General features: G+C 49.7%; 1 protein-coding gene across 1 annotated transcript in view; it reads right to left on the bottom strand.

Annotated features, from left to right (window-relative positions):
* Positions 1-1,649, bottom strand: part of THOC3 (THO complex subunit 3) — a 111,485-nt gene extending 109,836 nt beyond the window's left edge. Inside the window, exon 1 of the mRNA XM_078652826.1 lies at positions 1,407-1,649. Within this exon, the coding sequence (XP_078508952.1) occupies positions 1,407-1,586 (180 nt within the window). The 5' untranslated portion in view covers positions 1,587-1,649. The remainder of the gene's footprint in view (positions 1-1,406) is intronic.
* Positions 1,650-15,716: the final 14,067 nt, after the last annotated feature.

The following is a 15,716-nucleotide window of genomic DNA, read 5'->3' as shown; positions in this document are numbered from 1 at the left end:
CACCCCTGGTAACCAACAGTCTGTCACAAACATACTCGCGCAGTCATACCCTCACCACACTCATAACAACAACATCTGAAAAAAGGGACTGGGTCCAATTGGCAGAGGCACCCTGCCAATCGGTAAATCTCAAAACACAGTATGAGACTTCGCACTTGGTCGACGCGCGTTTCGGCGGAGCAAGGCCACCTTCCTCAGGACCTCTTCCAGATAAGCAAACTCATATGCCCAGAGGACATTAAGACAATACATTACTAATCCTGCCCAATGAAGAAAGTTACAGCAGTTGAACCCTGTTGTATTCTGTATGTCATAAATCAAAAAGGTACCGATCTGGCTCCCCCCAATATTGTGGTGTCGCTATTATTAAAGAATCACAATCGGTGCCATCCCAGGATGAGATAATGACTTTTTCCGAAACTATTTGTGTAGATTATTGCCACAGAAAAGTCGATCTCCCCTTTCAAAAGTTTCTGTCCTTTCGAAAAATTTGAAGCTATGTCTTCCAGTTCATGAAAATCACCTAATTTTAGGATAATTACGGGCCGGCGTGTCTTCCAACTTCGTAACACGATTTTCCCTGGCCTGATTCAGTCCTGAGGGGGGTCCCATTATTCTTGCTGTTGTCATGCTGCTTCTCAGTACAGCTTCTACTACCGTAGTAGCACTTCACAGTCAGAGTGCTGAGACACCACGCATATGCGCGACAATGCATTTTAGTGCGGTAATGCGGATTACCACACTGAAATGCGCTAGTGTCACGCCTGATGCATGATGGAGCGCAAAAAAACGTTGGATTCAACCCATATCTGTGTCTGGGGGTGAATGTCCATCATCTATTCTTTTTGCATTTGTCACAGTGAGTGGGAAGGGTATACCCAGATGTGGGAACAGTGCTCTCTATGCCACCAGATTCAAGCTAGCCTGGCTGATGAGGGGATGTTACCCCGAACCAGGTCCCAGGATGCTTGATGCTGGTCCAGGGAAGGCTTGGCCGGGCAGTTCGGGCTGGACTGTTCCCATGGAACAGTGTCGAGACTGATTTGCATATGGCTGGGTCTAAACTGGAACGGTATGGAGTGCAAAAAAAAAAAACAACGATGGATTCAACAAAGATCTGTGACTGGGGTGAATATTTGATTAATTCAGCACTCAGTCCTTCATCTGTTCTTTTTACTCCCATTATACCCACCGTACATAATATCAGGGGTAGGAATCACTATATAAATGCAATAACGAGTATATGTAGAATATAATTTCTTGTCTTTTTCTAGGACAGAAAAGCTGACACCACCACTCTTTAACAAAGTACACACCCACCCAGAAAGCCTTGTATTCATTCGCTTCCCTAGAAAGGCTACCTAATTTAGTATTTGCCCCGCCCCCTTACTACGTCGCCTCCTCACCAGCCGGTCTTTTTCCAGCAGGAAGACGCTTGCCGTCTTGTCGAAAGACCCAGACGCCAAGCGGCGTCCGTCGCAACTCCAGGCGACCGAGTGAACCTTGGCGGTGTGCGCGGGAAACTCTCTGGTCTTGTTATTCGCTTTAAAGAACTCCTGCATCTCTTGCGCGTATAGAGATGCCATGCCGAGAACAGGCAACAACGTGCTACCGCGACTGCGTAAAGATGTATCCTTAGATGCGCGCGCAGACAGTCACTAGCTAGTACAACCGGTGAAGACGCAAAGTGCGCCTGCGCACGGCGTCAAAAGAAAACTGACGAATCTGGCCGTTTAACAATCGACGCGCACGCGCCTAGACGTTAATGCCTTGGTGGGAGTTTGACCGGGATGAGCCTGCCGGCGCCGCTATCTGTTTGTGGATGCCACTTGTCTGTAGGCAGGGTCACTGAAATGATGCGACAGGGGAGGATCCAAATATGCGGAGGAGTTGACTAAATTATGCGGCAAGAAAAGGCAAACTATGCGGCGTAATATGGTGCATTTTCGAAATAGTATTAACTGTCATTTTTACATTTTGAAACCCTGGGCACAGATTTTACCCCACTAGTACCATTTTACTAGTTTAACCCCCAAATACAGCACTAATCAAAGGAAAGAAGACCAGTCAACCTTTGCAATGGCGCCTACGACTGTGCAGAGGCACGTGTTGCCACATTTTTACTAGCTGTTGATCCATTTCAGGTAGAAACCCCATATTTTTGATTAAAATCTGCAGCTTATAATCAGCATATGATGGATTATGTGGGAAATGCAGCAAATCCATATTTATGTGGAAAATACCACAGCTGCAAAATTTAATAATTCCATTGGCAGTGTTTGCTGAGGATGTTTAAATTGGACTTTGTATGTGTATAACTAAATATACACATACATCTGTTGCTATGTACACAGAATGCCACATTTAACCATTTGAAGAAAACGCTTGAATAAATATAAAATATTTGTAAGTTGCCCCATGTGGTAAATTGTAATGTAACCTGGTGCATTCTATGCTATTTTTATGTGTCATTTGGAATATAGAAACTTTGTTCCTAGAGCTTTAATCTCAGCACGCTGCTGTCAGAGATTGAGAGCTCCTGTCAAACAGCTTTCCTGTAGTGGGTCTGTAAAGCGCTCGTCCCCCTCTCAGGATATACTTAATGTCCCTATAGTCACTCAACCCTGGATGCCGCACAACAGAGAAGGAGCCTTCGCTTGCTCCAATTCCATTTTGTTTGCAGGAACCCATCCACCACGCTAGCGCCACCCACCCAGTCTATGTACAGCACACCCGACTCCCAATAGCAAACAAGCACCTCAAGACATACTAACATTCCTCAACACCTGCTTGCTCAGTAGACACACCAGGTAAATCAGAAACCTACTGGACAACGGTGCCCCAGACATCCTCTTCATCACGGAAAGGCGGCTGACCGCTGTGTCGGCATCCGACATCGCCATGGCCATCCCGGCAGGATACAAGATCGCACGACAGGACTGCCAAAACAAACCGGGAGAAGAAATCACAATTGTTTTCAAAGAAACTGGTAGCTGCACCACAGACACAGAACGCAACCTCATTCATGTAGTACCTACACTTCAAACTGTAAATGTCACCCTGAACGGAACCCTTGTCTACCGTCCCCTTGGGCCATCAGGAAACTTGACCGACAACACTGCAGATTTCACTGCCCCTCTCACTGTTGACTTCAAAGCCTACATCTTCCTAGGTAACCTCAACATCCATCTGGAAGACCGGACCGAGCTCAGCTACACTCCTCGAAAGTTTAGGAAACCTCAGACTGACACAACATGTTGCTGGACGCACTCAGTCTGCCCGACACTCACTGACCCTGTCTTCTCTACTTTCAAGTTCATCAGAGTCACTGCAACCACGCCTCTCACCTGGACCGACCACACCATGGTCCACTCCCAGATCTACATCCCCACCAAATGAAACCTGCCACCACCACCCGGCCAGCTGCAGTTGGAGTAGCATCATAGAATCAGACTGATCCCACTCCCATGCATGAACCAACCCAACGGCACCAGCAATTTAAACAGAGACATGAAACCACTTGATAAGTGGATTGCAGACTGCTTTGACTCCCTAGCACCCCGAAAACCCAACTGCCAAAAGAGACTTTGAAAGCATTGTAATTGGTACACAGAGGAACTCTAATCAACCAAACAATACTGCAAACAGCTGAAATGATGAAACAATCACAAAGAGACTGACAAGGACACCTTCAAAATGTCACTAAGAGGCTACCACCATAAGTTCAGAGAAACCAAGAAGAAGGCCTTAGTCGAATGCAAAGAAAGCAGCTCTTATAGCTGTAAAGTAATCTTCACAATAATCAAAGATTTCACCTCACCAGCAGCATCATCCCCTCCCAAAACCTATGTGATAACCTACCGGAATTCTTCAGCAACAAAATCGAAACCATCTACAACAATTTTGAACATCAAAGGAACCCAGCCTCCTCTCCTCCAGCTGGCCCACAGAAAACCTTGGAAGCACCATGACTACTTAGAAAACAATCACCATGGAAGAAACAGCCAACTTCATGGGAACCATCCCAGGCCTTGAAAAATCATAAAAATATTACCAGACCTTCAGGTCTAGTGACTTGAATAATCTTCTCAACCTGGCTGTAGTGCGCTTGACCTGTAAACTGGTCTCAAGTTATGTGATCCTAGGCTGCTATTTTATTTTCAGAGAGTCACCTTTGTCTTCATTATCACATATGAGACCACCTTCAAATATGTGAGTTCAACATTTCTGCTGTACAAAAAAACTCTTGTTTGATTTAAAAGCCTAAACTTTTGCTCCACATATAATAATAATAATCTGTCCCACATCTGGGGTCCATATGCCCCATGACTTACCTCTTACTTCACTGATAGCAATATCATCAGGACGGGCCAGGAATGTTTTTCAGTTAGTGTTTACCCCGTTTGCTGCTTCGAACGTTCAGCGCCAGTGCTGAACGTTCAAAGAAACGGGTGCGGCCGCGTCGGCCGTTGGACGTGCGCAGCACCAGGGAGGTAGCTCGCGCTACGTCCAACGGCCGACGGCAGCAGCGAAGGGGTTAAAAACTCTCACTTTCAATAAATATATTACTAATGCACGATGTGATAGCACACTATAATTTACAGACAGCACATTTTCCATTAAAATAACCACAAACATTCCAACTAAAGTGCAGTTGTACTGATAAAATGAATAGCGTAAAAACAGTAATGTGTGGAAATGGGGTTTCAGCACAAATGTTCATAATGTTTACATCACTGTAAAGTGTTCTGATTTGTTTAGATACTATTATAAACTTTGTTTCCATCTCACAGAATTGCAAAAAATGTGCTTTCATAACTATGGAAATATTTGTACAGTTCATTTACAGGCTATGTAAATGTTGTGTTGGAAAAATACTCTGACATCCTACAGCCTTTAATTTCACACTCGTACATAATGATTGTCAGTTCATTTTACAAAATCTCTAACTCTGCAGTCAGAGAAAGAAAAGTAAATACCAATTTCCAGTATAAAATAAGCAGCAAATTGTACAAGGTATAAGCTTACATTTGATCTGTGGTTTTGAACCACAGCAAATGTGGTAAAATAAAAATAAGATTTAAAGGCATCTTTATTTCTCATTCACTTTTTCATTGAACAAAACACCTGTTCTTTATCAACTGAATGGGCCAGTAGGCCCCTAAATATAGCTCGCCCTGATAAAATCCAACTCACCATAGTTGCAGCAACTGACAATATCAGGATGATCCTCAACTGAGGAAAAGCATTGGCCCTCCTCCTTGCCAACCTCTCAGCAGCCTTTGACACAACTTCATGAGACAGGCATCCAAAGACCTGCTTCCAACTGTATCTGCTCTTTCCTCATGGAAAGAGCCACTCTACACATCAGAAGCCAGGAACTCCATCTGCGGAATCCCCCAAGGATCATCATTCAGCCTGACCTTGTTCAACATCTACTTGACTTAACTGGCCAACATCATGAGATTGCATGGCATGAACATTCTCTCCTATGCAGACTACATTCAACTGATACCCTAACTTACGTACAAGACTCCTGTGACAAATACCAACTTCGCCACCTGAATGTCCACAGTAGCCACCTGGAGATTCAGATTCCTCAAATTTATCTCAGAAAAGACAAAATTGTGATTTTCTGAAGAAAGATCTATCCATGGGACTCTACGTGGTTGCCAGCAGACCTCAAACCCACATCAAGCCCGACTGCCCTAAAAGAAGTATTCATCTATAGATAGGATAGTATGCCGCTTTTGACAATAAATAAAGGGAGATGACAAGTTCATCATTAAGAAATAAAAAGTAATGTCATTCCATTTTGATATCTCTCCTCACACAGCCTTGCAGTTTTTCACCTTCAAATGGTTTTGTAGCCAGAAACGCCAGTGCAACACAGACATTAATCAGTAATTATCTAATGTAAAAGTGTGACCTCCAAGGAAGTAATTGCTAATTGTCTAAGGAGGCATTTTATTATAGTTTCTTTCTCTAATGACTTACAAGTTCTCCCCAGGTTTGAATGGTCCTTCGGAAGTGCGGTCAGTTCAGACTTTGAATAAAGCACGGGAGGGAATGTGGTGCGCCGAGTTCACATGTTGAGTAATCCTGAGAGTCACTCCTGACGTTTTCTCTTGAAGTTGCAAACTCCCAACTCCCCCAAGGATCAGTCAACACAATCAGGAATTCTACTCTGACTGGATTAACTTTTCCCTAAGGGAAAGGGGAAGTGGACAGAGAAACTAACAACAAATAAATAAACATTGGCTTCTGCTGTTGTTTTCTGTTGTTTCTCTAGACAGTGTTCCAGGCCGATGACCAATTCTTTGGATGCGCTTCTCTGTTTTCACGCAATTCTGTAGTTCAAAATTAACAATAAATATAACTTTCACACTACCTCTTTAACTCAGAAAATGTTTAAACACACCAACTACTGACCATTGGTTTAAGTGGCCCTTGTTCACACTCTTTTTGAATACTGTTTGCTCAGCCTCAACTCAAGACTCCTTTAAATAAAAAAAGGCAAGAGTCAGTAAAACTTCACAGTGCATGCGTTAGTTGTTAATGAGATTAGTGAACTGAACCAATTTCAATCATGCAAAATTCATACCTGCAACCTTCAGCAATTCTTCAATTCAATGAATATCTGCAGTAGGATGATAGAAGAAGAAATACCACAACCTACTCTTAAAATCTACTGCAATTGAATTCCTAACCAGATAGCTTCTAGAAAAACATTTAGCCTTCTTTCCTATTTACACAATAGAACTTCACACCAGATTCTCACATTTGACCCTTGCCTTAGCCAAGGCTTGTTTCTTTTACCGAATCTAGTCTCTTGTCTTTGCAGTTCCTGATAGACTCTTATTAATAACTCAGTTGTTATTAAATATGCTTAAACTTGTCTTGGCCAAGGTTTGTTGTTTTTCTTTCTGTCTTCTTAAATAACCTTTAAGTTTTTAAAATCAGCGTAGGACTTCTGATTAGGTAAATTAGCTTAGTTCTGAAATTAACGCTAACTACCTCAGTTCTATATTTTACTGGTAGGATTAAATCTTACTGTCCCGTCTGAACCGGGCTGGATGACTGAAGACTCAAACTGCCGGCAGGTGAGGGAAAACGAAACTCGATACCGGCTGACTTGGAAGGGATTCCTCGAAGCCTCGGACTCAGCGAAGCCGCGGAATCAACAGGAAGTTGACAGGTTAAAAGAAGCTCGTCGAGGGACTGGGAAAATAGTTGTAACTCAATACCGGCTGACTTGAAAGGGATTCCTCGGAGCCTCGACCTCAGCGAAGCCGCGGAAACAACAGGAAGATGACAGCTTAATAGTAAGCTCGTCAAGGGGCTGGGAAAAAAGTCATAGAGATCTCTCGGCTCAAAAACGGCTTTGGCAAAAAGGGTTTCTTGATCGTAACACGATCCTGAAGCTCAAGGGCAGAAGCGCTCGCCAGGAACACCAACGAGAGACGAAGCGCTGTCCGTTGGAAGGAAGATCTATTTATAGACCAAGCTTAGTCTCGAGAGCAGCGCGAGCCCTCTCTCCATAAATAAACACAGTCTCGAGGGCCTGCGCGAGCCTCTCTCGTTAGAGCGCACAATCTAAAAGTTAAACCTCAAGGACATACACAAGGAATGTTTATCAACAAACATTGACTAGTGCAAATCTCAAATAAACTAATTACATGGACTAAAATTAAAAGGTACATACTAAACTACTACTGTGTGTCACACTAACAAATAATAAAACTGAAAGTTTAATTTAAGCATTAACTGAACTAAAATTACACTGAATTAAGTAAGACGACCAGTAGCACCCCTAACAGTTCCTCCCCCCAAAGGTCGTCTTACGGGTCTAGGTTTGTCAGGATGTAGAGCATGAAAAGTCCTAACAAGTCTAGGGGCTTGAACATTCTTCTCAGGTTCCCAAGATCGCTCAGAAGGATCATAACCCTTCCAATCAACCAAATAAAACAAGGTACCCCGTATTCTCTTAGAATCAAGAATAGATTTAACCTCATACTCAACATGATCACCAATTATCACTGGTGGAGGTGGATTATCAGATCGAGTAGAAGGTTCAAAAGGTTTCAAAAGAGAAACATGAAAAACAGGATGATTAGCATATTCTTCAGGCAAAACTAATTTTACAGACACAGGATTCAGAATTTTCTTAATTTGAAAAGGCCCAATATATCTAGGTTTCAACTTCCTAGGACCCTCTAACTGGATGTTTCTACTAGATAACCACACTAACTGACCTTTATCATACAAAGGAGAAGGTTTACGATGAGAATCAGCAGTCCTTTTCATAGTAAACTTACTTTTAACCCATTGCTTTCTAGCCTTTTCTTGAATATCCAACAGATGTGTCAACCTATCTGTAACTGCAGGCATGGACAGTTGTTTGTCAGGTAAGAGTATAGGGATAGATCTTGGATGTCGGCCAGTGAGAAAATAAAAAGGAGAACAGCCCAAAGCCGAATGAGTGGTGTTATTATAAGAAAATTCCGCCCAAGGCAAAACTTCATCCCAAGGACAAGAAGAAGTTGTCAACAAACATCTTAAACCTTGTTCTACATGCTGATTAACTCTTTCAGTTTGTCCATCAGTCTGTGGATGAAAAGAAGAGGACAGAGCTAACTCAATTCCTAACTGTTTACTGAGTTGTGACCAGAACTTAGAAATGAATTGAGGACCTCTATCTGAAATAATCTTTGAGGGAAGACCATGAAGTTTTACAATATTAGATAGAAACACAGTACTAAATTCTGCTGCAGATGGAATCTTGTGTAAAGGAACAAAATGTCCCATTTTAGACAACAAATCCACCACTACAAGAACCGTAGTATAACCATTAGACTTAGGGAGATCAGTAATAAAATCTAGACTGATAGTATGCCAAGGTTGAGGAGGTATTGTCATCGGACGAAGTAAACCCATTGGAGCTACATGTGAGGACTTTTGACGTGAGCAAACTGGACAAGCTTTCACAAATTGCTGAATTATAGGAATAATTTTTTCCCTCCAGAAATGACGTTGACATATATCCAAGGTTTTGTTAATACCTGGATGTGCAGCAATTGCCAAATCTTGGTTCCAATGCATAACCATATCCTGTAAATCTCTTGTGGGAATAAACAATTTATTGTTGTGATAGAAAAAACCATCTCTAATAGAATTCCCCTTCTTCGTTAACCATTCATGAAAATTAAAAGTTTTTAATTCCTTCCTAACAGAGTCTAAGAAGTTTTCAGAATGGATTTCAGCCGCAATTTTTTCCAAGGGCAGAATACTTGGCGGTTCTTTAGCAGAATTTAAATCTTTCTCGCAAACTAATCGTGAAAGTGTGTCAGATAACAACTGCTTATTTCCAGGCCGATACATAATTAAGAAGTCAAATTCGCTAAAAAATTGCAGCCATCTCATCTGTCTAGGAGTAAAAGCCTTAACAGTGGAATAAAATTGTAAATTTTTATGGTCAGAATATACGGTGATAGTATGTTTAGCCCCCAAGAGATGATGTCTCCACTCCTGAAACACATCTTTAATGGCTAACAGTTGTCGTTCTGTGTTGGAAGGGGCGATCTCAGAGGGCCAGGTTTTGCTCACCCAGACACCCCAAGATCCACCTCTCCCACAGAACTTGCCGAGTCTTGAGTGTGAGGTCCTCGCCGGGGAGGCCTTTGGGTTTGGGATCGTACACACTGAGCTCACACCACACTACGAACAGACACCACACCGTTGGGTTTTAGGAACAAGTTCTTTATATAAGCAAATAATGAAGGAAGCACTCTTATATACACAGTGGCAAAAGGACCACAAAGTCTCTGAGGATTCGGGAAGGGGGAAGCGGGACAGTATTTTAGTCTCTGGGTCAGTACGAGGCGTACCCTACGCACAGCTCTCAATCCTCGAGCCGGGGGGTACAGGATGGTGGTCGTACTGGCTGCCTCACCTTCGTCGCGTCGGCTCGGTCGTGATGGTGGCCTCGATGGTCCAGCCGGACCAGAGTACTCCTCGAGCCGCGACGAGGTCAGCAGGGCTCGATCGGGAGAGGTTCGTGAGAGCCGCGACAGCGTCAGCAGGGCTCAGATGGTCTTAGAGGTCGAGCCGCGACAGCGTCAGCAGGGCTCGGATGGTTGCAAGTTCAGCTCGAGCCGCGACAGCGTCAGCAGGGCTCCGATGGTCTTTAGATATCGAGCCGCGACAGCGTCAGCAGGGCTCCGGTGGTCTTTCGAGATCGAGCCGCGACAGCGTCAGCAGGGCTCCGGTGGTTCAGTTCCTTAAGGCGAAAAGGGAGCCGCGACAGCGTCAGCAGGGCTCAGAGGTTCAGGATGGGTCTTCTTAGGGTCAGCCGCGATCAGGTCAGCAGGCTTCAGGTCCAAGATACAACTGCCCGCTAGTTGTCGGGCGGGGCCAGTTATAGTTCTTCTGCTCTTTGATCTCCGGACCCTCGCAGGCGGAGGTCTCAGGCCCTGGGGGCGGGTCATTGGCGAGGTCCGGCGGTTGGTTCTTTGATCCCGTTGCCAGATGGGTCCGGGAATGCCCAGACGCCCAGCGGGTCTGGAGCCAGCCCTCGGGGAGGCCAGAAGGGTGATCGAAACGGGCCCACAGGGGAGGGCCAAAGGTGTGATGGATACCAGGTTCTCAGGGGAGGCCGGAGGTGCTATCGAAACTCCCCGGCTTATCTCACTTGGGGAGCCCTTTACCCCCTGGCGGGGGACTGGCGCGCCTTTGGAGTCTGGGTTTCGCTGGGGCCGGGGTCACGCTAGGCCCAGGGAGACAGGGGTGTCGGGAAGGGAAGATGGCGTCCGGGCCTTGTGGGGCATGCCAGGTTAGGCGCTCGGAGCCGGGCGAGGAGCGGGAAAGGCAGGCCTGGTCGGGGTTCTCGGGGGATCTAGGTGTACGGGGAGTATGACGACCAGGCTCGGGGTTCAGGCTACACTCACGGGGATGCTGCGCAGAGGTCTCGGGGTGCAGGCCTACGCTCGCAGGGTGTGGAGGGACAGAGGTGCACCACGCCACGAGGCCGGGTCCAACACGCGTCCCCCCCAGCTGAAGGCGGGGAGAACTACCCATCCTCTTGGGGGTTCTCTTCGCTGAGGCGGAAGAATCGGGACAGGTCGTCAGCGTTGGCAAGGTCAGAACCAGGCCGGTGTTCAACAGTGAAATCCATCCCCTGGAGGGAGATGGACCAGCGCAGCAATTTGGGATTCTCCCCTCTCATTTGCATTAGCCACCGGAGAGGTCGGTGGTCGGTCTGGACCCGGAAGTGAGTACCGAACAGGTAGGGCCTCAGCTTCTTCAGGGCCCAAACCACCGCGAAGGCCTCCCGCTCGATGGTGCTCCACCTTTGTTCGCGAGGGAGTAGCCTCCGGCTAATGAATGCCACTGGTTGGTCTAGGCCGTTCTCGTTCACCTGGGACAGGACCGCTCCGATGCCATGCTCGGACGCGTCCGTCTGGACTACAAACTCGCGTGAGTAGTCGGGGGCCTGTAGAATGGGGGCCGTGCACATGGCGTCTTTTAAGGTTTCGAACGCCTCTTGGCAGGCGGGGGTCCAGCTGACTCTCTTCGGCTGGCTTTTGGAGGTTAACTCCGTGAGGGGGGCTACGATGCTACCGTACCCCTTGATGAACCGGCGGTAGTACCCCGTAAGCCCTAGAAACGCCCGCACTTCCGTCTGGGTCGTGGGGGCCTCCCAGGCCACGATGGCATCGATCTTGGGCTGGAGGGGGGCTACGAGGCCGCTTCCGACCTGGTGCCCGAGGTAGACTACGGACCCCTGCCCGATCTGGCACTTGCTTGCCTTAAGGGTGAGACCTGCCCTCCTCAGGGCGGTCAGCACCGCCCAAAGGTGCTGGAGGTGCTCGGACCAGTGGGAACTGTATACTGCGATATCGTCCAGGTACGCAGCGCTGAACTCTTCCAACCCCGCCAGGACCTGGTTCACCAGCCTCTGGAAGGTGGCGGGGGCGTTCTTCATCCCGAAGGGCATCACCCGGAAATGGTAGTGACCATCCGGGGTGGAAAAAGCGGATCTTTCCTTAGCTCCCTCGGTGAGGGCGATCTGCCAGTAGCCACTGGTCAGGTCGAACGTGCTTAGGAACCGAGCAGCCCCGAGGCGATCGATAAGCTCGTCGGCTCGGGGGATGGGATGAGCATCGGTTCTGGTGACTGCGTTGAGCCCGCGGTAGTCAACGCAGAACCTCAGCTCGGGAACAGCACCGGGGGCGGCTGCCTTCGGAACCAGGACCACGGGACTAGCCCAGGGGCTGTCAGAGGCTTCGACCACCCCGAGAGCTAGCATCTTCGATACCTCGGCCTTGATGCAGGCCCGAACTCTGTCAGGGACGCGGTAGGCTCTGTGCCGTACTGGTGGACTGTCCCCGGTGTCCACATCGTGGACGCACCAGCTGGTGACGCCGGGGGTGAGGGAGAAGAGGTCCGAGAACTGTCCCAACAACTGGCGACAGTCCTCGTGCTGCTCGGGGGAGAGGGAGGAGGAGAGCCTCACTCCCCTTACGGAGCCATCTTTTTCTTGGGTGGACAGGAGATCGGGGAGCGGCTCCGTTTCTTCTTCTTCCCCATCGTCCGTGGCGAGGAGTAAGCTCAACTCGGACCGGGCGAAGTGGGGCTTGAGGCGGTTCACATGGAGGACCCGCAAGGGGTTCCTGGGGGACTCTACATTGACGAGGTAGGTCACCTGACTCTTGCGTTCTACCACCTTGAAGGGCCCTGTCCACTTGTCTTGCAGGGCACAGGGCTCCACCGGGGCCATCACCCAGACCTGCTGTCCGGGCTGAAACTCGACCAGAGTGGCATTTTGATCATACCACCGTTTCATCTCTTCTTGACTGGCCTCGAGGTTGGCCTCGGCCAGTTCTCTGAACTTCCTCGTCTGATTCCGGAGGGCCAGAATGTATCAAAATACATCCGGAGGGGGCTCTGGGGCCGCCGTCTCCCACCCTTCCTTGACCAGGGTGAGGGGTCCCCTGACGGGGTGTCCGTAGAGCAGCTCGAAGGGGCTGAACCCCAGGGACTTCTGGGGGACTTCGCGGTACGCGAAGAGGAGACAGGGAAGGAGGACGTCCCATTTACGCCTCAGGGGCTCTTCGAGACCCATCATCATCCCCTTGAGGGTCCGGTTAAAGCGTTCCACCAGACCGTTACCCTGGGGGTGGTATGGAGTGGTAAATTTGTACGTCACCCCACACTGTTGCCACAGGGATTTCATGTACTTCGAAATGAAATTGGTCCCTCGGTCGCTGACGACTTCTCGGGGGAATCCCACCCGGGAGAAGATGGCCATGAGGGCCCGCCCCACTACGGGGGCGGTCACCGTTCGGAGGGGAATGGCTTCGGGGTAGCGAGTGGCATGGTCCACCAGGACGAGGATAAAGCGGTGGCCCAAGGATGTCCGGGGGTCGAGGGGGCCCACGATGTCGATTCCCACCCGTTCAAAGGGGGTATTGACCACGGGGAAGGGTTGGAGAGGAGCCTTGCGCTTCCCTCCGCTCTTCCCGCTGGACTGACACGTGGGACAGGATTTACAATGGGCCTCCACATCGGAGCACATGCCTGGCCAGTAGAAGTGGGTGACCAGGCGCTGGTACGTTTTGTCTTGGCCCAAGTGTCCCGCCAGGGGTACATCATGGGCCAGGTTCAGAAGGAAGCCGCGGAAGCGTAGGGGGACCACCAGCACTCGGCCGGACCCTAACTCGGCGGACTTTTGCTCGCTGTATAGGAGGCCGTTCTCCCAATAGATAAAGTGGGAGCCGGTCTGGTCACCGGCGGCCTGCTGGCGCAGCCCCACAAGGGAGGGACAGGAGGTCTGCTCCAAGCAGAACTCTTCTCGGGACGGTCCCCCTTCCGGGCGCCATTGGGCCAGCTCAGGAAGGTCGTCCAAGCTCGAGGTCGGTTCGACGTCGGGGCCGAGGGGCCCTGCGCCGGGAGGGAAGCTCTCCCCGGGGAATAGCTCAGGGGTCTCAAGGGATTCTGGGACCTCGGGGTCCTCGGGGTAGTCGGTGCCACCTCTAAGGTCGCCCCTTCGGGGGTGGCTCTTCGGGCGGTCATCGACCGGGTACTCACACAGGCCCACTCGGGCAGGCCCACCATCTCCAAGTGGGTCCTCTTCTCAACCCGCTGCCAGGGGGAGCTCTCCAGATCGTTGCCGAGCAGGCAATCCACAGGCATGTCGGAGCGGACTGCCACTCGTAACTCCCCAGTGACGCCCCCCCACTCGAACGGGACTTGAGCTATCCGGCAGGTGCGGACGGAGTTATCGGCTGCGATCACCCGGCAGGAGATGTGGGGAACAATCTGGGCCTCAGTGACGAGGTGCCGTTTGACGGCGGTGATACTGGCCCCAGTATCCCGGAGCGCCCCTATGTGATGGCCATTGACAGTCACCTGCTGTCGGTATTTCTCGGTATTGTCGGGTAGGGGGGCTCCTGGGACCATCTCCCTATCACCCAGGGAGACTAACATCATGGCTGCGGGGTCAGTTCCCTCGAACTCCTCTTCTCCCCCCTCCTCTTCTAGGGCTACGGAGGTGATATGGCGCACTGGGGGCCCTGCAGCGGTAGGCTTCTTGAACAGAGGGCAGCGGGGGTCATTGGCATAATGCCCTGGTTGCTGGCAATGATAGCAGGCTTGGCTGACTCGGGGCCCTGGTTTAGCTGGGGGAAACCCTGCGCGCGCTGTGGGAGGCGAGGTACCTGGCTGGTTTCTGGGGGGACTGCGCGGGGACCCTACCTGGGAACCCCGCTGTCTATTTTGATTCCCCCCTCCCCTCTGGCGGGACGATCCCTGTTCATTTCGGCCATAATCTCCCCCGGGCCCCCGGGGGCCTCTGGTGCTCACCCAGCGATCAGCCTCGACGGCCAATTTCCGGGGGTCAGCCAACTTGCTGTCCAGGAGGTGCTGTCGGAGTTCCACAAAGCAATTTAGGGACAAATGTTCATAGGCAATGAGGTCTATGAGCCCCTCGAAGGTGGATACCTTGCTGCCCTTGATCCACCCCTCGAGGGCCCGGCTATAGAAATTGACATATTCTACCCATGTGGTGCCGGGGATCTTCTTGCAGTCTCTAAAGCGTTGGCGGTACATTTCAGGGGTGAGCCCGTACCTTGTGAGGAGGGCTTCTTTCATGTGGCTGTAGGAGGTCTGTTCGGCGGACGGGAGGTCGAGTAGGGTGTCTCTCCCCTCACTCAGGAATCGACCCCATAGCCCGGCTCCCCAATCTTTCTGCGGAACCCGATGTGAGGTCATGGCGACCTCGTAGGCCTTGAACCATTGCTGGATGTCATCGTTTTTATAATATTCTTTGACCACATCCTTGGGGATGTGGACCTTGGGTTCCACTGGGGGACCAGGCTCTCGGTTCGCTGCTGTTTTGCTGCCTTCGTTCCGGGCCTTTAGTTCTATTTCCAATAGGCTGCGCTCGTGCTCCAGCTGGAGCTTCTTTCCGTCATGTTCTCGCTGGAGTTTCTTTTCCTCCAGTTCTCCTTGCAGCCGCAACTGCTCGATGGCTAGCTTTTTCTCGGCCAGCTTGAGTTCCCCTTCCATCTTCAAACGGGCTAGTTCTAGCTCGTGGTTTCGGTTGCGCTCTCGGTCGGTCATCTCTTCCCGGGATAGGCCTCTTTCCGTGCTGGGAGTCCGAATCGGGGACTCTGCTCTTTCTTGCTCTGGGGCGTGGGTTTCGATCAGGGGTGCTC

The sequence above is a fragment of the Lissotriton helveticus genome, chromosome 7 (assembly GCF_964261635.1).
Source record: "Lissotriton helveticus chromosome 7, aLisHel1.1, whole genome shotgun sequence".
In the NCBI taxonomy this organism is placed as follows: domain Eukaryota; kingdom Metazoa; phylum Chordata; class Amphibia; order Caudata; family Salamandridae; genus Lissotriton; species Lissotriton helveticus.
The sequence above is the reverse complement of the archived record's forward strand: the minus strand, read 5'-3'. Positions and strand labels throughout refer to the sequence as shown.